Source organism: Scedosporium apiospermum (genome assembly GCF_000732125.1).
Source record: "Scedosporium apiospermum strain IHEM 14462 chromosome Unknown SEQ_SAPIO_0121, whole genome shotgun sequence".
NCBI lineage: Eukaryota > Fungi > Ascomycota > Sordariomycetes > Microascales > Microascaceae > Scedosporium > Scedosporium apiospermum.
Genome location: NW_015971822.1, coordinates 1,968,524 through 1,989,331, shown reverse-complemented (window position 1 = coordinate 1,989,331; position 20,808 = coordinate 1,968,524). Strand labels below are relative to the sequence as shown.

Genomic DNA, 20,808 nt, shown 5'->3' with positions numbered 1-20,808 from the left:
GCGGAGGGGGGGCCAAGAGTGATGCTCCCTGGGCTTCTGGTTGGGTGGGATACAGGGACCATCTCCTCGGAGACTTCATCAATGATGATAGCCCATTATGACATTAGTGTCGCCCTTGTCGTTTCGGCATTGGAGATTGTAACTGGGTTTTCGTCCTTCTTTTCGCTTCTGGTGGGGTCCGATGTTCTGCGCCGGTCCGTTTTTATGACGCCATTGCCGATTAGAACCGGTGCGGAATTGGAGGGCACGCAAGTGCTGGCTCTCCCTTTTAACGTTTTGGCGTTGGAATACACTTTGATAAGAACAGAGGTCTTGGCTCGGGAACACGAGCCGGGCCAGTCTAGCTGGCCCCTTTACGCAAACATTGCGGATTTGTTTGCATTGCGGAGTCATGGCCGACATGGAGGATTCGGGATGTGGGGGTATCGCCAATGCCCCAAATACGCCAAGCTTCGATGGAGACTGAGTTAACGGTTACAGACTACGATATTGGAGGCCGAGAGACGATGATTGATAATCTCAGATTCGCTGGGTTGGATCAATTACCAACCAACAGCGCCGATAAAGGGGCTAGCTCCCGACTAAACTTGACTAGCAGGTCGAATCCATCAAAATAACGAAACGTCTCGGATCTCGCCTTCTCCTTTTCTGTGAGAGCCAGTTTCTCTCAAAAGACAGTCTACATGAAGGCCAAGGCCCGTATGTAGTCGGACATTTCAGCCCTCATGAACTCTTGGAACTCCTGCGCCATGTTGGAACCTAAACTATGCAAGTGCGCATCCGACTAGGACACATACCTTCTCTAGCTGCTCAATGCGGTTAGCAGTGGTCTCGCCCACTCGGCGGAAGGACTCAAGTTGGCTCCGAAGAAACTCGGAAAAGTCGTCGGCGATGGCATCCCGACTCGAACCGCTGTTCTGGTGTATACTACGAGCAACGGCCTCCCGCAGGGAGTTGACTTTGGCTTGAGTATCTCTCCACCTCTCCTAAAGGTCGCCAAGGTCCTTTCCACTAGCCTCCACACGAGCCTGGAAAGTGGTAGCAGCATCGCTGAGAGTTCTCTTGCTGTCACCAATGGGCTCTCCCGTCTGTCTATTGCTGTCCTGAACGAGTGAATCGCACAGAGGATAGGCAAAAGTCTTCTGGGCGTCTGCAAGCTTGTCATTGACAGACTGTTCGCTAACTGACATCAACTCGACCTTCGCGCCGAGGGCGTCGCTGGCAGCCTTGAGATTGTCCATAGTGTCTCCGAAGAGGGTGCCTCCCCAAGTGCAAAAGTCAACTTAGTGAAGGAAGTTAGAGAATAGAGCTGCGCTAAGCGGTCTAGGCAAGCCTCCGGGGCAGTAGAATATATGGATGATGTTCTATCTACTTACCCATAAGCTTGAGAGAGAGATCATCCATGTTCTTCTCGTCAGCCTTGGTCTGGTCCTTGAGCATGGTCGCAATTTCTTTCATTTTATCAGCTCGCTCGTTATCGCAGTGGTCATGCACGGCCAGACCCGGTTGAGGGTCACATTCGGGAGGAGCGATTGCAACTGGCTCCTCGTCGGCGCGCTGGAGACGCTCGAGCAGGGACAGAGAAAGATGCTCCATGGTATAGTTAAATGTGACAATTTTTTCGCTGACGACCACTGTCTCGTGAAATTCCCTGTAGATAAATCTCATTGAGAACTCGGGGAGAATTGGATTGGTGGTGAGAACGGATATCAATTCGGAAGTCAGAGCTACCCCGAGGAGCACCAGAGATTTGAGCGCGTGCATTTCGGCGGTACTTCCCTGGAGGTTTCCTGGTAAAATAAGAAGACCGGTTAGCTGACTGATCGAGTCTCGTTGGGAAGGTACTGACAACGGGTGAAACATTAACCTTTTGACGAGAGACTCGAGATGATGGTTTGAGATGGAAACCCTCCTTCTTAGGGTTGGTAGTGCTTTTCTAGAAGTTTGAGATTGGGATGAAAGGAGTAGAAGTTGAAAAAGGAAAGGTTTTTCATTTGGGGTTTTCTAGCACCCTGTACTGTAGTTTTCAAGGCTGTTGTATGTCGGATTCTGCGATGACAGTGAACGGAGGTGCTCCGGCCTGCACCACGGCTCCGTGCCGGCCTTGGCACGGAGGGTGGTTCTTTAGCAGGGGCATAATGGATGGCTGCTCTTGCACCAGACTCAAGCATGTAGATGCATTCCTAAATAGATGTACCCACCCTTGAGGTATTCTGGACTCTTTACTATGGTATTCTTAGTTGTAACCTCTTTGTCTGCCACTGCCTGTCTAAGTCCTAATTTACTATTCGATAAGATGTGGGGGACAGAAATGATATTCTCCTCAGACTTATAAATGGAAGTAAGTACCTTCAAGGAATCCTCTTGCCATTGCAGGTATGTAATTATCCATGATATCGTTTTCCTCGCTCGGCTTACAACAAGGGTGAGGGGCCGAGTTGAGGAATCTTCAAGACGATTAGCACTATCAGCGAAGCAGCGACGGACGGTATAGTGCGAGAGTCGGCAACGGCTCTTGCGCCGATCAACATGGTCCCGGGTAGAGCCGCGACTGATAATGCTGAAGCCACCTAGCTTCAGCCAGCTCAGAGGGTAGGAATTAGAGCCACGACAGGTCCAGCACACTTCGAGAAACATGGCATGCTTCAGCTTGAGAGTTCCAGTGGTGGCTGAGTAGTTTCAAGGGCCAGCTTAACTCATCCCATAAAAGCTTCCTAGGGTTTCATGAAGAACATGCCAATAATCCTCGGCTGAAACCGTCGTGACTTCTCGAAGGTGGCAAGAAGGGGTTTTATGGGATGCACAGCGCAAAGGCTGGCGGTTCTTGCCGTCACTTCATCAAAGGTTCGGGTCGAAATGCCAGCGAGTTCCATCCATGGCTGGCAAGACGAGCCGAGAAAGGAGACCAGGGATACAAGTAGAGATTGATCTACACAGAACCCGGACTTCGGAAGTCCGGCCTAGACGCACCGCCGATGAGATATCATGCCAGGAGGCAATTCGAACGGTTCAACGATATTCGTCGTCTATCCTGGGCAAAAGCTGTGCCGAGCTGCGATTTTTGCCAGATGAACTCGAAGGGTGGGAAGTTGTGTAAATGGACTCCCGGGACGCCTCGTGAGCTCTTGGGCCCTCATCTCTGGTATTTGGGGAAGGGTTGGGGCATTGAAACGCGAGGGAGGGCAGCACCGGTCGATCGACGGAACAGAAGAAGGGAATACACATGGCGCCATTTAAACGATTGATAATTCATCGTGGAATTACCGAGAGCGTGTTTCGGCTTCGACATTCCTTTTTGTGCTTGTCGTAGGATGCCGGGCGAACCGGGGGCAAATCAAATACGATTCAGATGTCAATAGAGCCCAGGAGATTGGGGTTGGACACCTCGATTTCTCCGAACCACTCTGGACCATACCCCTTGGTTCCAGACCTCGAGTAGAAATCGATAGAGAGGTGCAATGACGTCCGTGCCAGTCTAGAAATTCGGTTAGACGCAGAAAGGGACACACCTCTGGGCGTGCTTCAGATTAAGAGGATCGCTGTGCCAAACCATTACGGCTCTGGGTCAATTACTTCATAAGCCCCTTGGTGCTTGAAAGATGGGCTCTCGGGATGATACTTGAATTGGGCGATATGAATTGCATTTGACGACGCACGTCTTCCTTCCAATAGCGGAAGGAATCAGAAGAGCTTATGGGTGGAAAGTGCAATCGGTATTTGGGCAGACTCGAGAAAACATCCCCAACCACATAACAGTTGAAGGACATCAATCAAGCCCCGCACGCCGATTCCGAACCCGATCCACACTCTAAAATCTTGCGGGTGGTTTTGAGGGGTCACCTGCCCTGCTCTCGCTGTCAATGCTGCAGAATGTCTCGTCTCAGCAAGTTAAATGTGGCATGGCTCAAGCGAGCGCAAACCTATGGATTGGATTTTGACTCGGTATGGACATTGGCATTGAACCTTGACTTATAAATATTCTACCTTGGCACTTGACACTCTTCAAGTGTCATTTGTGTGTGGCCCTTTCAAATTGTTCAATTGACACACTCCTCAGCATCTGTTCACGTTGGCGCAGGACTTATTTCTTTACTAGGTGCCAGGTCGCAATGTCCGAGCCCGCAGTTCCTGTCACAGAGGGTAAGCATGCATGCACTTCCGTCCTCGTCTCGACTCAGCCCAACCCATGCGAGATGGGTAATTGAGCTTCCCAATCGCGTCTACTTTGCAAGAGAGAAAGAATTAATAACATGGCGCGGTGAAAAGCGACTCCAGCCCTAGCAGCATCGGCGCCGGCGACAGCCACCGGCGCTATCACCTCGCCTACCCCGCCGAGGACATCCGGCGATCAACGAAAGTCGCCCACCCCTAAACTCGACACGAGCAAACCCCAGGACTTCGATGGGGAGGTAGGCACAAACGATGTACCTCCGCCCATCGAAGTCGTCAAAGCGCTCGATGACTACTTGGTTCTGGATAAGGAGGGCAAATCACACACCTTCAAGAGCCTGTACAATGGCAAGAATTCGGCGCGGCGAGTCCTCGTCATCTTCGTGCGCCACTTCTTTTGCGGTGTACGTAGCTTCAGCTGCTCCTTCCTTCATCTTTTTTGCTGTGACTTACGGCTAACATCGGTGTCTTTCTTCCCTACTTCTCCCCTCTCCAGAACTGCCAAGACTATCTTCTAGCCCTCTCCGAAGCTATCACCCCAGATGCGCTCCTCAGCCTCCCCGTTAGCACGTCCGTCGTCGTCATCGGGTGCGGCGACCCAGCTTTGATCGACATGTACGCCGAAGTAACAAATTGCGTCTTCCCCATCTACACAGATCCAAGCCGGAAATTGTTCGACTCGTTAGGCATGATCAAGACGTTACAGCTTGGCGCCCGTCCGACCTACACCCGAAAATCCATGACCTCCACCGTAGTCACGGGCGTGCTGCAAGGGTTGAAGCAGGTGAAGAGTGGTCTTGCTACGAAATCTGGCGATCAGCGCCAGGTCGGCGGAGAGTTTCTTTTCGAGCCCGTCGACGTTGTGAATTCACCCACACCTACGGTCCCTTCAGGCGATGAGACAAAAGACGACGAGTATGGCCTCGAGGAGAAGACGATTAAGTGGTGCCATCGTATGAAGTCTACGAGGGATCATACTGAAATCCCGGAGTTGAAGAAGCTTCTTGGTCTGACGAGCTGATTGCTGGCGAACAACTTGCAAGCGTGGAGGGCGACGTACGACGTAATCAGTGGGCGAACAGTGAGGAACATTCTGAATACATCCTTCCAAAGTACTTAAAATTAGATGTTTAAAATCTACTGTAGATAATTTTTCGAGGATTATATTTTAGGATAGCTTGTCGTGGATTCTCGATCAATATCAAGATTGACAGTGGAAGGCTTCGAGACTGTGGGAAGGCTTGTGAAGACATTACACATCTTGACGTTGAAACCTTGAGAGTCTGTATTCAGGCATTTCGAATTTCATATATTGGAGACTCGAAAGCAATCAACGGATGAGGGAATGTGTACCAAGCTTGTTTATGAGCCAGCATCCGAGCTTCGAAGCTTCCCCTAGTGAGGCGTGGGGTTGGGGTCTGGGCTAGTGACTGAAAATAGTTAGCGCCCCATACGCGGGAAGCCCCTTATCGATAAGAGCGGTTTCACGTGATCATGTCTTTTTTGGCGTGTGGTGGCGGAACTCACGATCAAGGCAAAAAGACATCTGAGAAGCTTGTCCGAAAGTGAACTTGAACGGCGCAACCTCCATCCAGAACCCAGCCAGCGCGGGAGCGGCTTCCCTTGCATGCGAAACTCCTCTTGTCCTTTCCATTCCGGCGAAAATGAGTTCAAAAAAGTACGCCTTCGTCCCGATGGACGATGACACTATCGGCCCCGAGCGCGTCGTGAAGAAGGACAAGAAGCACAAAAGCCGCCATAGGCGTAGCTCCAGGTCGCCCACCCGATCTTCGACGCATAGGAAGCGATCCAGATCCAGGTCACCGAGGAAATCCACGACATCGAGGAGACGGCAAAGAGATGACGACTACGAAGATCGGTGGGGCGATGAGGAGTATCCCTCCGAGGAAGAGGTGGAGGAGGAAGTTAGGCATTCGCCGAAGCGGGTGAAGACTAGCCACCGAGACAGCGATGAGAGTCGCCGCCCCAGAGAACCTTCGCCAGAAGAAGAAGAGGAACGCGAGAGGAGGAAAGATATTGCCGAGAGAGACGCTCTTGCCGAACGGTTAAAGAAGCGCGACGAGAAAGGGTCAAAGGCCGACGCAAAAGATTCCAGTAGGAGGAGAGAGGAAGCTCTGGTGGATATGAACGAGATGCGTCTCATTTCACGACAGAAATACCTCGAGAAACGAAACCCCGAACAGCTGGCCCTGCTACGGAAGCAAGTCGCTGAAGAGACGGCAGAACTCGAAAGCGGCGTAAAATTGACGAGAGCAGAGAAGGCACAGTTTGCGCGAAACAGAGAAGTCCTGAGGCTCGCTGAAGAGCTTGCCCGGGTCGACGACCATGTCGATGGCTACGTGATGCCGGAGGACTATATCACGGAGAAGGGAAAAATTGATAAGAAGAAGAAGGCCGATGCCTTGTACAAACGATACGTGGATAGGGACGAATACGGTCGCGAGAAATACGTGACGGAGCACGACGAGTGGGAACGCGAACAGGCGGCCAAGGCCAAGGCCCAAATCCAGAGACCAGAATTGGTCAACGATGGCACGTATTCATATGTACTTGACGAAGACCAGTACGTCAAGTGGAATTTGGACACGCGGTTAGCGGGCGAGGGCAAACTGCTCTCCAAGGAGCAGAGGTTCCTTGCGGCTCAGATAGACGCTGCCGAGAAGAAAGCTCTGTCGATCCAGGAGACGAGAAAGAGCTTGCCGATTTATCAATATCGAGACGATTTCTTGGCCGCTATGGAGCAGCACCAGATTCTTGTCATCGTGGGAGAGACTGGTAGCGGAAAGACAACTCAGTTACCACAATATCTCCATGAGGCGGGATATACAAAGAATGGAATGAAGGTAGGCTGCACGCAGCCTCGCCGAGTCGCGGCCATGAGCGTAGCTGCTCGTGTTGCCGAAGAAGTCGGGGTTAAGGTTGGCCACGAGGTCGGTTATTGCGTCCGTTTCGAAGACTGCACAAGCGACAAGACCGTCTTGAAATACATGACGGATGGTATGCTTCTGCGCGAGTTCATGACGGAACCGGACCTTGCGGGGTACTCTGCCCTGATGATTGACGAGGCCCACGAACGGACGGTACACAGTGATATCCTCCTGGCACTAGTCAAGGACTTGGCGAGAGAGCGACCGGAGCTCAAACTTTTGATTTCGTCGGCCACGATGAACGCGCAGAAGTTTGCCGAGTATTTCGACGGCGCACCCATCTACAACATTCCCGGCAGGAGGTATCCTGTTGACATATTCTACGCTTCTCAGCCCGAGGCCAACTATCTAACGGCGGCTATCACGACAGTCTTCCAGATTCATACCACTCAGGACAAAGGCGATATCCTCGTCTTCCTTACCGGCCAGGACGAAATCGAAGCAGCGGAGCAGCAATTAACAGACACGGCGCGCAAACTCGGGAATCGAATAAAAGAGCTTCTAATATGTCCCATCTACGCCAATCTACCTTCTGAGCTGCAAGCCAAGATTTTCGAGCCCACGCCGGAGGGTGCGAGAAAAGTGGTTTTGGCAACGAACATTGCCGAAACCAGTTTGACGATCGATGGCATCGTTTATGTGATAGACCCCGGGTTCGTCAAGGAGAATGTCTATAACCCAGCTACGGGAATGTCGAACCTTGTCGTTGTGCCTTGCTCACGGGCTTCAGCTAACCAGCGAAGCGGTCGTGCCGGGCGTGTGGGTCCTGGTAAATGCTTCAGGTTGTACACGAAATACGCCTACATGAATGAGATGGACGAGTCTACGACACCAGAAATTCAGCGCACGAACCTCACCGGTGTCGTACTACAACTCTCGGCACTCGGCATCCACGACCTCGTCAACTTTGACTTCCTAGATCCCCCGCCATTCGAGTCGCTCATCTCTGCTCTCAACTTATTGTACGCGCTCCAAGCGTTCAACCACAAGGGCGAGTTGACCAAGGTTGGACGACAGATGGCCGAGTTTCCGACAGACCCAATGCTCGCCAAGGCAATCTTAGCTGCAGACAAGGAGGGCTGCGTCGAGGAGGTGCTCTCGATCGTCTCGATGCTGGGTGAGGCCTCGGCCCTCTTCTTCCGCCCCAAGGACAAGAAGATCCACGCCGACAGTGCTCGCGCACGGTTCACAGTAAAGGACGGCGGAGACCACCTCACGCTGCTCAACATCTGGAACCAATGGGTCGAGAGCGACTTTTCCCCTATCTGGTCGCGCGAGAACTTCCTACAACAGCGATCGCTGACCCGAGCGCGCGACGTCCGTGACCAGCTGGCGAAGCTGTGCGACCGCGTCGAAGTGACGCTGTCGTCGTGCGGCGAGAACGACCAGCTACCGATTAAGAGAGCGCTGACGGCGGGCTTCTTCCCGAACGCGGCTCGGATGCAGCGCGGCGGCGACGGTTACAGGACGGTCAAGACGAACACGACGGTGTACGTGCACCCGAGCTCAGTGGTGGCGGGCATGGATCCCCCGCCTAGGGTGGTCATCTACTTTGAGCTGGTGCAGACGACGAAGGAGTATATGCGCAGCTGTCTGCCAATTGAGGCCAGGTGGTTGGCTGAATTAGCGCCGCATTTCCATAAGAAAAAGGATATGGAGGCGTTGGAGGAGAAGAAGATGAGGAGCGGGAGGCATGTTGCGAGGGAATAAAAATAAGAATAGAAAGCATGGTGTTCTCGTTCTCTGGAATCTACTGGAGGGTATACAATGTATAACAATATATGTATTATTAGATATTCATGTCCGTCTGCCTAACCGTGTTTCGTCTTGGAGGAAGAGTGATACGTCGGCGACTTTCTTCAGTGCCGGCCCGGAGCAATTAAACGATTTCTATTCGGTCCCCCGGCAACCCTGAATGGACTAGCGCAACTGCGCCCTTCACAATCCGCGGTTCAAAAGGTCCACCCATCCTGGAAAACTTACACACAAGTTACACCCGTCCAGACCCCCCATTTCGAGCCTTGACACTTCACACCCAGACTCCCTCTTCAGTCCTTTGTTCCATATTTTCTCGTGGCGGAGTGCTCACCCCATTTTTGTTCATTTCAAAACCGTCCTCAACGAAAAAGGGGTGAAAACTGCCAAGACCACCACCCCCACAATGTCCCAATCCGACTTTCGTGCCGTGGTCGCCGGCCACATCGACCCCTGGCTCTTCCTGTTCCTCTCCCTCCGCCACCTTCCGGCCACAATATCAACACACGTCCGCACAAGCTCCCTATCGAAGCTCTTCTCATGGTCCGCGCTCCGCGACGCGTGGTTCTTCCGGTTCTGGACGGCTGTGAGCCCAGACATCCGCCAAAGCGGAGACCAGCGCGTAACGGCCCTGCTAAAGGGCCAAGTGCGCGGGGGTGCCGTCACGGGAAAACATGAGCACGAGCCCATGTCGGGAACCGTCCTCGAGATCGGAGCGGGGACGGGGCTTTGGGCGAGTTTACTGGCGGGCGATGAGAAGGTGGACAGGGTGTTTGGCGTGGAGCCGAATCCGGGGAGCTTGAGTGTGTTGAGGAAGAGGGTGGAAGATTTGGGGATTGGGGAGAAGTACGTCGTCGTGCCCGCGGGCGTGCAGGACGTGGCGTATGGCGAATGGGATGGGTGCCGGGTCGAGAAGGGGAGCGTGGATAGCGTGGTGACAATTTTGTGCATGTGTAGTGTTCCAGGCCCCGAGGAGATTGCCAGAGAGGTTTATGGGTATTTGAAGCCCGGGGGACGGTGGTATGTTTATGAGCATGTTAGGGCGGATGGGGTTGGGTGGTGGATGAGGGTGTATCAGGGTGAGTAATTTTTTTTTTTTTTTTTTTTTTTTTTTTTTTTTTGATTGATTGACAATCCCCCCCATCCTCGTTGGAATTTCGAAAGGAACTTAGGACTAACGTAGAGGATACAAAGCCATTGTGAATATCTTCTGGCCGACAATGATCGGGGGGTGTCAGTTGACGAGGCCAACGAAGGAGACGTTGCTCAAGGCGGGAGAGTGGTCGGATATCGACCTCGAGAGGTGTGTCGATGAGCCATGGCATCAAATTACTCCTCATGTCCTTGGGACTCTTACGAAATGAGCGTCTTGAGCTGGAAACTGGATGTTTGGGTTTTACTTGTACGAACGCAAATTGTGTGTGGAAAGGGTGACTGGTTTGAGATTTGACATCTTCAATCCATGCGCGGGAGGACATGGGCACATACCAGGTGGGAGATTCTTTTTGGGAATAGTCTGGGAATAGTAGAATTCTATCAATATCTTTACTGAAGAACACAAAAGACCCGCGTGGATGCATGTGAAAACAAAAACCATATCCTGCCTCCAACCAATTCGAGTTGTCACCAGCCCGTGAGGGCCCCATCCTCCCCAGACAACATTCCTGGTGTCCTCGTCCAAATCGTCACTCCTCCAGCAATTCTTTCGTTCTCCATAGCTCCCTCCTTTCGTTTTAGCCTACAAACCCATCTTAGCCCTTCGGATTCTACAATACGTCTAACTGAAGCTTGGTGGCAGAGAGCATCACTCCCGTTTCCACTCTTCCTTGATATAGTTTTTCTTCTTCCCTATTGCGGGTGGGCTGCTCGCAGATTCTGGAAGGTCCGAGTCTGAGAAAGCAATGTTGAGAAACACGCCTTCTTTCCGAATCTTCCATTATTGGGCAATTTATTTTTGTCGCCGAGTTCGGTCTTTAGGGCCCTCGAAATGAAGTTTGGGCCCGTCGTGGATGTCCCTTTCCGTTTCGCCTTGGCATGGGTGTTCGTGAGGAGAAGGCGGCGGGAGATATGGGAGCTAGCCTCGCCAGCTAGCGGAAGGATTATTGTTCACAGGCAAGAGCGATCAAGAGACCTGATTTGCAGAGCAGAGAAGCGTCAATGTCCTGTCTATGTACGACGATCCGTAGGTTCATAATGTGTACAAAGGTTGCCGAGGCATCAAGTTTGAAAGGAAAACAAGCCAAACCCGCTTCATCCATCTCGCCTCCAATAACAAAGGAAACGACCTTTCTCAGGTCTATCCCATTATAATCTGGAAGAGCAAAAAAAAAAGAAAAAAGAAAAAAAAAAAAAAAAAAAAAAAAAAAAAGAAAAAGGGTATTCCTGAACGGCGGCAGAAAGCAGAAAGGGGAGAGGGAAATGATATTATACACAGAAAGACTGGGAGACCGTCTCGCCAGTCCTCCTTCTTCGTCCCTCCCTCGTCGTGAAAAAAAAGAGTTTATGCTATGCATGCTATGCTTGCCTGCCTCGAACGCCAGAAAGTGGGGTGGAGTAAGGAGGAAATAATGAAAAGAGAAGATGAAATAAAGAAGCAAAAAAAACCAGCCCAAGATACCCTTGTTTATGCGAAACGAAGAAAACTTTTATCTTTCCCTTTTTTGGTTTCCTAACTTCCCTTGTCTCCTCTTTCTCGAACGCCATCAAATAAAAGTGGAAGGAAAGAAAAAAAAAATAAAAATAAAACGTAGAACATCGGAGACAATCGCTCAGGCCGTAAAAATCGCGTTCGAAGAAAGAAAATCTGTTCGTAACGGTTTGGTTTCTATCGTGTGTCGAAAGTGGGGAGGGGATAGGCGGCGATTATTGGAGTGTGCTCTGTGGAGATTTTTTCTTGGTTGGCCCGGATGATCCGGGATAGCTGAAGCGAACAAGCTATGCAGCCATGGGGAGGCGGAGAGCCATCTTCAACTTCTCCTTCTCGCGCTCCTCGGCAAAGGCCCGCCTGCTCATCTCAAGAACCATCTCGAAGCCTTCACGACCCTTGTGAGCGTTCTCCATGAATCGGTTGACGAGGGTATCCTCGATGCTGTTCTTAATCCTCTGCCAGCCGCCGCAGAGGGCAGTGATCTTGGCCGTCTGCTCGAAAGCGGTCTTCTTATCGCAGAGGGGCTTGTAGACGACGGTCTCCTGGACGCTGACGAGATTGGACCAGGTCAGGTTCTGCGAGACCATGGTGACGGTGCGCTCCTGAGGGTTGACGTAGGAAGCCTCGTAGACGTGGGAGGTCTCCATGGAGCTGCCCATGAGGCTCTTGAGCCAATCGGGAGCAGACTGCTTGCATGTGATGAGACGTTCGGTGCGGAGGATGCCGGTCTCCTCGTCGACGCTTCGTGATATCGTGTCGACGGCGACGACGTGGGTGGATTTGTTGTTCCACGGGCCGTACTTTTGCCAGTTGGCAATGGAGACCTCCTCCCAGGAGTAGTTGAAAGTGACGTTGTTCGAGAGCCACCTCATTTTGAACGGTTGTGCAGGATGTAGAATGTGGTTAGGGTTCTAGTGGTCCTGGGTCGAGATATTTTTTTTTCCCCCGTCCTTCGGAGCTAGGGAAGTCGATTGACACGTGAAGGTCCACGATGCAAAAAATCGACTCCAATTGAAGGAAAACGCGCTCGAAGACAAGAACCGACAATGAAATAATTGTCGGAACGCTCAGAGGGCTTTGGGAATTGGGTTTTGTCGAAGTGATGCGAGATATATGCAAGATCTCGATCGTCGACTTCGGCAACAGAAGCTAAGCTGTCGCTCGGTATATTTCGGTACAAACGATGTGCCGGTTGGGAATCTCACGCATCCATTAGAGTTGCGGATGGGATTTGACAACTTAACGAGGGACTGTCAAATAATTAGTGCAATTAAAAAAAGAAACAAAGCAGTTGCAACAAGCGGCAACGAGTCCGTAGATGTCGAAAACAAAAACGACGTTGGACGGATAAAGGAGAGATGAGGTACGAAGCAAAAATAGAGGGAAGGCGCAGAGTATTATTAAATGTGCCGCGAATTTTTTTCGGGTCGAGTCAGAATTTCTCAAAAACGGACTTTTTACGGCGGCGCGATTTGATTGGTCGCGTTGTTGTCTTCTATCTTTCTCCGTGAACGCCACGATTTAAACATTTCTGCCTCACTCTCTGAACAATGACTAATGACTATTCCGTTCTCCCATTGGCTAGAGTGTTCTTGGTCACTGTCTGTGCTGCTTGATGCGGTTTAGCGTCGAGGATTCTCCGGAATCGACTAGCACCAACGCTATGACGTGCTGGGCCAAGTGACAACCCTCTTTCTCCAGAGGCCCAGACCAAAGAGGAAGGGACGACAGGGAGGGAAGAAAAAAAAAAAAAAAAAAAATCTCTCGGATGCCCCGCCACCGCCGACTTCGCTGTGTCCGAGGAGGCCTTGTGACGACGAAGGTTCGGCGAGTTTCTACTCGTAAGAACTCGATTTATTTCTCTCTTTATCCTTTCTCTCGTTGTTATTTAGTTTTATTTTATTTTCGTCTTCGGATAGCCTGGAAAATACACAGGCTTGGTGGGAAATCTCGGGACTTGAGCAGGAGGATACCTGGACTCGAGCCGGGGAAAGGTTGGCATTAGAAATGAACCACTGAATCCTTTGGATTGATACCCCTTGAGTCAGACTAAGAAGTACAAGGCCGAAAATCAATGGATATCAATGGGTTTGATAGCGCCTTACTGGACATAATCTGCACTAGCCACAGCTAAACTGCACTACTACCTGTACGAGGTAGAAAGTGGAGTATTTTTTTTTTCCCTTCCTCTGAGAGCCGCGGCTATGCTTGTACTGGGCACCTTGGCGTACCGGTCTCCATGATGCCGAGCACCGGGGGCCGGGGCAATAGAATCTGGAGTTTAGTGTACACGAGGGGTGGGTGGAGGCACATGGAGCATGGAAGAGGGGCTTGTGATAATGAAGCCAGCGAGCAACGGCAGGTAGGTACTATGGAACCTCAGCCAATTGCCCCATGTTCCTTCGTATGACGAAGGTGCGTCCCTTTTTGCCTCTGTTTCCTCAGATTTGCCTCTAAAACTAAGTGTTCTTACCAAGATCAAGACTTCGACTGTGCGGGATAGATATATAGTAGTTGCGAGCATACGAGCATATTAGACTCAGCCTCATCGATTCCTTCTCATGTGCGGGATTTCCAAAACAGAAGAAGATCTGCAAAGAGCCTTCAACTTAAACTGTCATTTCCATTTGGGTCATACCGCAGCACCCGACCCACGTGCGGCGACCTGCATCAAATCTACTCTGCCCCCACTAGACAGTCTAGGCCCACGTTGAAAGAATCCAGACCCGTACAAGTTCAATCTCTCGAAAGAATGTTTCATTCAACATTCAGATGGCTGGGCGAGCCTTTGCTATCCAGAAAATGTCTCGTTATTCGTAAGGTGAATCCCAAATATTCATGTTTCCCGATCTCTACATCCTTTTTCATGATAAGAAACGTGACCAGAAACAGCAAATCGGCCTACACCACGAGGAGCCTCAGTAGTCGTCGCCGCGGCTGATGACCTCCTTTACGGTAGGTCGGAGGAGGATGGTCTAAAAGGAGCAAAAATATGTCAGCGATAAATGATGAATGAGTCAACAAAACCAAGTCTCGGTCAACAAAAACTTACGTGCTCGTACTGAGCCGTGTAGGAGCCCTTCTTGTCACAGAGAGGGGGATACGCCTCCACAATTCCGTTTGATACAAGGTTATTCAACTGCATTTTCTTGTTAGCAAACCCTGGGAAGATGGCCGATTGTTTGAATCCGGAGCAAAACCCGTAGACTTACACCCAAAAGATACTTCTCCTGCCCCAACCTATCCAGGTATCGTCTGCAGAAGGGCAAAGTGCCAAAGTTCTTGTTGATCACGTTAAGCAACTGCTTCGCCGAGCTCAACCTCAGAGCCACATTGGGCGCGTCTCCAACGCGAGCGTAGTGCGAGGTCTCCATATCGTCGTGAACGTAGCCGTTACCGGTACTGCCGAACGTCTCGACGGCAAAGACATCACCCTCCTCCATCTTGGTCATGTCATTGCTCTTCACGATGGGCACACTCTTGGTGCCGTGTATAGAGTAAGGAAGAATCGTATGGCCGTTGAGGTTACGGATCGACTTGACGGGATATGTCGTGCCGTTGATTTCAACCTCGTAGCTCTCCATGACCTCCTGGATGGCCGCGCCGACCTCGCCAACACGGACGTCGATACCAGCCTCGCGAACACCAGCATTGGTGGCGTCCTTGACGGCGGCGAGGAGGTTATCGAACTGGGGTTCGAAAGCCATGGTGAAGGCACTGTCGACGATGCTTCCGTTCACATGCACGCCGAAATCCACCTTCATGACGTCTCCCTGCTGGAGGACCATTTTGTTACCCGCGTTAGGGGTGTAGTGCGCCGCGCAGTGGTTGATGCTCAGACCCGTAGGGAAACCCATACCTGCCTTCAGAGCATCACCCTCTTCAAGACCCGAATGGCCCGTCAGCGCGCGGACACCGTCCTCGATACCCTCAGCAATCTCGGTGAGGGTCTGGCCGGGCTTGATGTTCTTCTGAGCCCACTGCCTCACCTGACGGTGGACCTCGGCAGCATGGCGGAAATCGGCCGTCTTATCATTGTTGATGTTATCGAGGTGCCTCTTCTCCTCGTTCGTGGTCCTGAACCGGTTCTCATCCAGGTACTCGACCTCCTCGCCGTGAGGGTAGGTGTTGTTGGGGAACAGCTGCGACACGAGCACGCGGGGCGGGTCGGACTGCGCCGTGGGCTTCTTCTTCTTGGACTTGGACTTCTTCTTCTTCTTCTTTTTCTTGGCCGCGCCGGATTCGCCACCAGCTCCGCCCTGTGCAGCTACCTCGTCCGCGTCGTCATCGGAGTCTTCGTCGTGCTCGGCGTTGGCACCGCTGGGCGCGCCGTTGGAGCCCGCTTTCTCAGCCGCACCGGGTGCGTCGTTGACTGTAACCACCAGATGTTAGTAATTGGATAATACAATTCTGAATTTTTTTTTTTCCTTCTTTTGTTCCCTTTCACCCCTCTCTCTGTGTGTGACTTGAATAGGGCAGCGTCTCTGCATTTTGGGCACAATGACGTCGTGTGCTCCCAAGGCGTTCTGACGCCCCATGTTACGTGGGGCAGCGTCCAGACAGTACGAAGTTCAAGAATGAAGGCGAGATGGAAAGAACATTGAGTTCACTCACCGCTAAGCTTCTTGAGCGCCTCAGTGGGAGTTTGAGCCGCCATATTGAAAATATGTCGGGTCTGGGATTGAATATCGCTGGTCCTCAGATTCCTGAGTGCGAAGTAACGGTGTGGGAGGAGCAAAGAAATTTTTGGAGCGGGACGACTTTGTAATACAGTTCGACTGTATCTTTCCTGACTTCTGAGGAGCGGGGCAGCTAAATCGCCCTGTGGAATGCAATTGGAGCGTCGCTGGAGAATACAATTGTACTGACGCGGGAGGCTCGGCGCGGGGCAAAATTTCCCCGCCGCCCTCACACCGAAGGATACAAAGTACAATTACTTGATCACACCAACTGCAACATATTGCACCATCCTATGCTCGTCAGAATGGAGCGAGCAATCACATTAAAGCCTTGGCTCAAATAGGCGTCGCACGTATTATTTGATAAATTCGATAGAGCCTCTCTGTCCGAACGCCTCCTCTGGGTATCAAAAAGCTCCTGTCCTTGCCATGCCCGTCCATATCCGCGTCTAACCGCCATCGTTTTAGCCACCAACCACAGCCTCGCTAAAATACAATAGTCATAGCTCGTCATCGTCGTCATCGTCCGAGATGAATACCGACACTCTTTTGCTTCCCTCGGCTGTGACTGCGGTTTCGGTCTTGGGCGGCTTCGTCTCCTGCTTGCTTTCCTTAATGTTCCCTTCGTAGCCACCTTCTAGCTTCACCTTGCTATCCAGCCTCTCCGGCTTGGTAGCAATAGTGGATGTTAGTGGTATAGCTGTTGTTGGGTCACTCATACCCGCCTCAGGCTTGATTCGGGCCCCAGTGTCTTCGCTCTTGGTCTCCGGCTTAACTTTGACATTTTCGGGGTCAGGCTTGACCCTATCTCGGAGCCCCTCACTCTTAATCTCTGCCTTGACCTTCGAGTAATTCGTCCCGGTAACTTCAGTCTTAGCCGCTCTTCCGTCAGGCTCAACACTAGGCGAAGCGGTACTCTCCAACTCCAACTTCGCAGCCCGGCTCTTGTAAAACTTGTCAAGGCAGTTCCTCCGCTGCTCCTGCGTCATGCTCTCCACAACAAGAGCAAACTCTGTAGCATTCGGAAACCCGAACTCCCTAGCCATGGAGCAGAATTGACGTTGCATCACTTCCTCGGGCGGATTATAAACGTATGCACTCGTCCCGCCGGTACCGCGACTTTCAAAGAGCGGGTCTTCTGCAAACAGAGCGCTCTCGCCGTCGAGATCCGTGTCAGAATCCCCGACAAGTTCGGCGCGTCGGGATAATTGCTGCTCGACCTTGGATGAACCAACCACCTCGGAGTTCTCGTGCGTATATTCAACCCCGACGGAAGCTAGGATCGCTTGGATAGCATCGCTTTTCGGCTTCTCGTTTCTCTTCGAAGCAAATATCTCTTCCTTGTTCTCGACCGAAACGAGTGCGGCCAATTGGCTCATGCCCCCATCGTCATCGGGGCCCTCCTTCTTAACTGTAGTAGTCGTCGCCAGTCCCTCATCCTTAACTGCCTGTTCGATGTTGAGCTCCACGAGATTGATTCCCACTCTCGCCTCTGCGATATTGGTCTTGTTAACAATCTCTCGCAGCACAATTTGATCTCCATGGTAATTGAAGATGTTGGCGAGGCCGAAGATTTCTCCCTTTCTCTCCTCGTCCTTCTGGACACCCTTGAAGTAGCGCCTCTCCTCTGAGGCACTGTATCCGATGTTTGCCTGCTGCTGTTTATATATCTGCCTAGCGTAGACAATTTCTTCAATGGTTCCCGCCGCGATAAGCCGAAAGACGTCAACGTCTCTGGTCTGCCCTATACGGTAAGCCCGGTCTTGCGCCTGAAGGTCATACGAAGGGTTCCAATGCGGATCGACAATGACAACTTTGTTCGCCGACGTGATGTTTAATCCAACCCCGCCAGCTTTCGTCGATATCAAAAAGACAAACTGGCTCGGGTCCGAGTTGAAGTCATCCACCACTCTCTGCCGGTCATCGTAGCTGAGGGATCCATCGAGATAGCTAACGGAGTAGCTAGTGTTGCAGAAAAGATACTGGAGAATGCGGAGGAGCTTGACGCTATGCGAAAAGACGAGCACTTTGTCGCCGTTTCCGTGCCAGAACCTGAGGAGCTTCTTCAAAATCTTCCATTTGCCGCAAAATTCCGGGTTCGCAAGGTTGACCATGGAGTCCCTCTTTTGGTACAGCTCCTGCCACGTGTCCGGCAACGCGAGTTTCAGCATCTTAAGCTCGGAATCTTGCTTGTCTACCATATCGAGGGACGAAGGTACCATAAGAGTGACGTGATTTGACATCTTCTGGAGGGCCATCATGCAGGGGAACACTATCGACTGCCAAGTGCGCCCATCTGGGAGGAATTTATAGCAGCACCACCCTTTCTTGGTCCTTATCCCGTTGTCTCTGATCTGGCCACAACTACACGGATCACCAAGGGTGCGTAGCAGGGTTACCATTTCACTGTCCAGGAAGTTTTCGTATGCCTCTTTTTGCACTTCAGTTAGAGGGCAAAAGACCACCTTGTCGCTCTTCTTCGGAAGCTGATCGGCAATGAGTGTCTTCATGCGACGCAGGAAGAATCTAGGAAGAAGATTCAGTACCAGCTGCTTCGCTCTCTTCCGGGCAATGCTCAGCTGTTTTAGGGTGGCGTCGTGGGACTGGCCGATGGTAAGAGGTCGAGATATAGTTCGGGTCCACTCGGAGAGCGTTCCAAAGTGCGCTGGATTTGTCCAATTTAGTAGCGTCCATAGTTCATCGTATGAATTTTGAATGGCAGTGCCAGTGAGGCCGATGCGGCAGAGAGCGTTGACTTCATTCATAGCTTTGGTGGTCTCTGAGCGGCGGTCCTTCATGACGTGGCATTCGTCTGCTACCACGGCATCCCACTCGACGCCATTGATGCTGCTTCTGTTTTGTTTATAGGTCTGGTAAGTTGTAATCATTATTTCAAGAAGCCCTGACCTAGCGGTCATGACTGCATCCTCTTTCCCGGATCCGTGACAAATATCAACGTGCCACCAGCCCCAGCGATCAAGCTCATTCTTCCAGTTCTGGATTAGGGTACCGGGGCAGACCACGAGCACTCTAGGATACCAGTTTTCGCGGTCCCGCCGCATTGCACGCATCCTTTTACTATCCCTCTCGTCGCCGGTCTTTCCAAACGCAGCCGTGAGGAACGCGGCTACTTGGACAGTTTTTCCGAGACCCATGTCGTCTCCCAAGATGCCTCCCTTTTGGTAGACGAACAGATGGTGTAAGAATCGCACACCTGCAACTTGGTAATCTCGGAGATACTGAGCAATAGGCGCTGGTATAAAACCGCCAGAATGCTCGAGTTCGATGTCCTGATAGGGCCGACATGGTCTAATACCGCTCGCTGCATCAAACTTGGGCCTTGTCTCAAGCGCCTCATGTCGATCTTCATCAGTCAATTCAATACCCGCATAGGTTGGGGGCAGCCGCAAACCCGCCTGCGTGAGTATATTTCTGTTCTCCTCAAAAGTCTTTCGTCGCTGCCGAATATAGTCGGGCAGGCCTGCGTCAGCAAGCTCATCCTCAGATGGAATGGCATCCTCGTCTGTTTTCTTCTTCTTCTTCTTGGAAGGTCGTCCCCGAGTCGCCTTCTTAGAGCCCGCAATAGACTGTCGTTTCCTTTTCCCTTGGATTTTCTTGTCATCCTCGGAATCGTCCGTCCAACGGACCTTTTCTTCGATGTCCTTCGCGGGGTCGGGCTTTATTGTGGTGGGGGTCTTCTTCGCCGCGTCGGTAGACGCGTCGCGTGAGACAGGACCAAAGTCCCACTCAGATTCAGATGCCGTCGATATGTCGTCTATGACTATAACTTCCCGCTTGGATGAAGTCGCCATTTCCAAGATCTCGATGCATGATTAAATCTAATGCAGAATCATAGTCTGTGAGGCACAAATGAGATGAGGTTCTTCAAGCGGTTCAGCGCCACTGCCAGTGAGTCGCTTAGTCAGCGAAGTAAGTCTAACATCGTGACTTGGACATGGGAAGATTCGCGAAATCTGTGGGTCAGAGAGGACCTAAGGATGATGAAGAGTACCCGATGATGAAGCAGATCATTGGTAATGTGTATGGTATCTGGAAGTCAGTACGGATGCTAAAGCCTAACGCTTTACATGCCGGATCGTGCCTAATTCCCAAACATAACCCCTCAGCTCAGGCCGTTATTTTGGCGGGGAAACTACTCGCCTTGCCGAAAAAAAGTCATTCAACACAGAAGCAAGTTCAATTTTGTTCAATTTTTGCAACCTTTTTTTCCCCCAACATTGCAATACATGTTCGTACAATAACTAACTAGTACAAAGTACAGAGAGAGCGGAGAGGGTGTTTCGCCCATACAAAGCAGCAGGGGCAGTACATCAAGGCTGAAGCCCCTCTCGGCCAAGAAAAAGCCCGGGCGCCACGCTAGAACCAAAAATAACACGGATAGAAAGAACAGAGTAATGTACAAAATGCGTAGAGTTCGCCATCGAGGAAAAGAGTACCAAGTTGGGAATCTGTGCCATGCGGCTGGCCGGACCTCGTGGGCGCGAATGTCGTTCCAGTATGCCTTCGCGGAGCCGCCGAGGGTAGCAGGTTGCCGCCGTATATGTCTCCCGGGGTATATCGTAACTCGTTGTTCGTGTCTCGTACTCGA

The 20,808-nt window shown here is 51.5% G+C and overlaps 3 protein-coding genes and 4 pseudogenes across 3 annotated transcripts; 3 read left to right on the top strand and 4 right to left on the bottom strand.

The window, feature by feature from the left end:
- Positions 1–986: 986 nt before the first annotated feature.
- SAPIO_CDS8609 (uncharacterized protein) lies at positions 987–1,764 on the bottom strand (the record flags this gene model as incomplete). Its single annotated transcript, XM_016790210.1, has 2 exons — positions 987–1,282; positions 1,377–1,764. 2 exons carry the CDS (start codon positions 1,762–1,764, stop codon positions 987–989), a joined length of 684 nt encoding a protein of 227 aa, XP_016640473.1.
- Positions 1,765–4,109: 2,345 nt separating this feature from the next.
- SAPIO_CDS8608 (uncharacterized protein) lies at positions 4,110–5,191 on the top strand (the record flags this gene model as incomplete). The annotated part of the gene is made up of 3 exons (XM_016790209.1): positions 4,110–4,140; positions 4,267–4,574; positions 4,667–5,191. The coding sequence occupies 3 exons, from the start codon at positions 4,110–4,112 to the stop codon at positions 5,189–5,191; spliced, it is 864 nt and encodes a 287-aa protein (XP_016640472.1).
- Positions 5,192–5,834: 643 nt separating this feature from the next.
- Positions 5,835–8,828, top strand: SAPIO_CDS8607 (annotated as a pseudogene; the record flags this gene model as incomplete).
- A 451-nt stretch (positions 8,829–9,279) lies between these two features.
- SAPIO_CDS8606 lies at positions 9,280–9,960 on the top strand (annotated as a pseudogene; the record flags this gene model as incomplete).
- Positions 9,961–11,807: 1,847 nt separating this feature from the next.
- Positions 11,808–12,392, bottom strand: SAPIO_CDS8605 (annotated as a pseudogene; the record flags this gene model as incomplete).
- A 2,046-nt stretch (positions 12,393–14,438) lies between these two features.
- SAPIO_CDS8604 (uncharacterized protein) lies at positions 14,439–16,177 on the bottom strand (the record flags this gene model as incomplete). Its single annotated transcript, XM_016790208.1, has 4 exons — positions 14,439–14,495; positions 14,573–14,659; positions 14,733–15,892; positions 16,135–16,177. 4 exons carry the CDS (start codon positions 16,175–16,177, stop codon positions 14,439–14,441), a joined length of 1,347 nt encoding a protein of 448 aa, XP_016640471.1.
- Positions 16,178–16,699: 522 nt separating this feature from the next.
- Positions 16,700–20,011, bottom strand: SAPIO_CDS8603 (annotated as a pseudogene; the record flags this gene model as incomplete).
- Between the last annotated feature and the right edge of the window lie 797 nt (positions 20,012–20,808).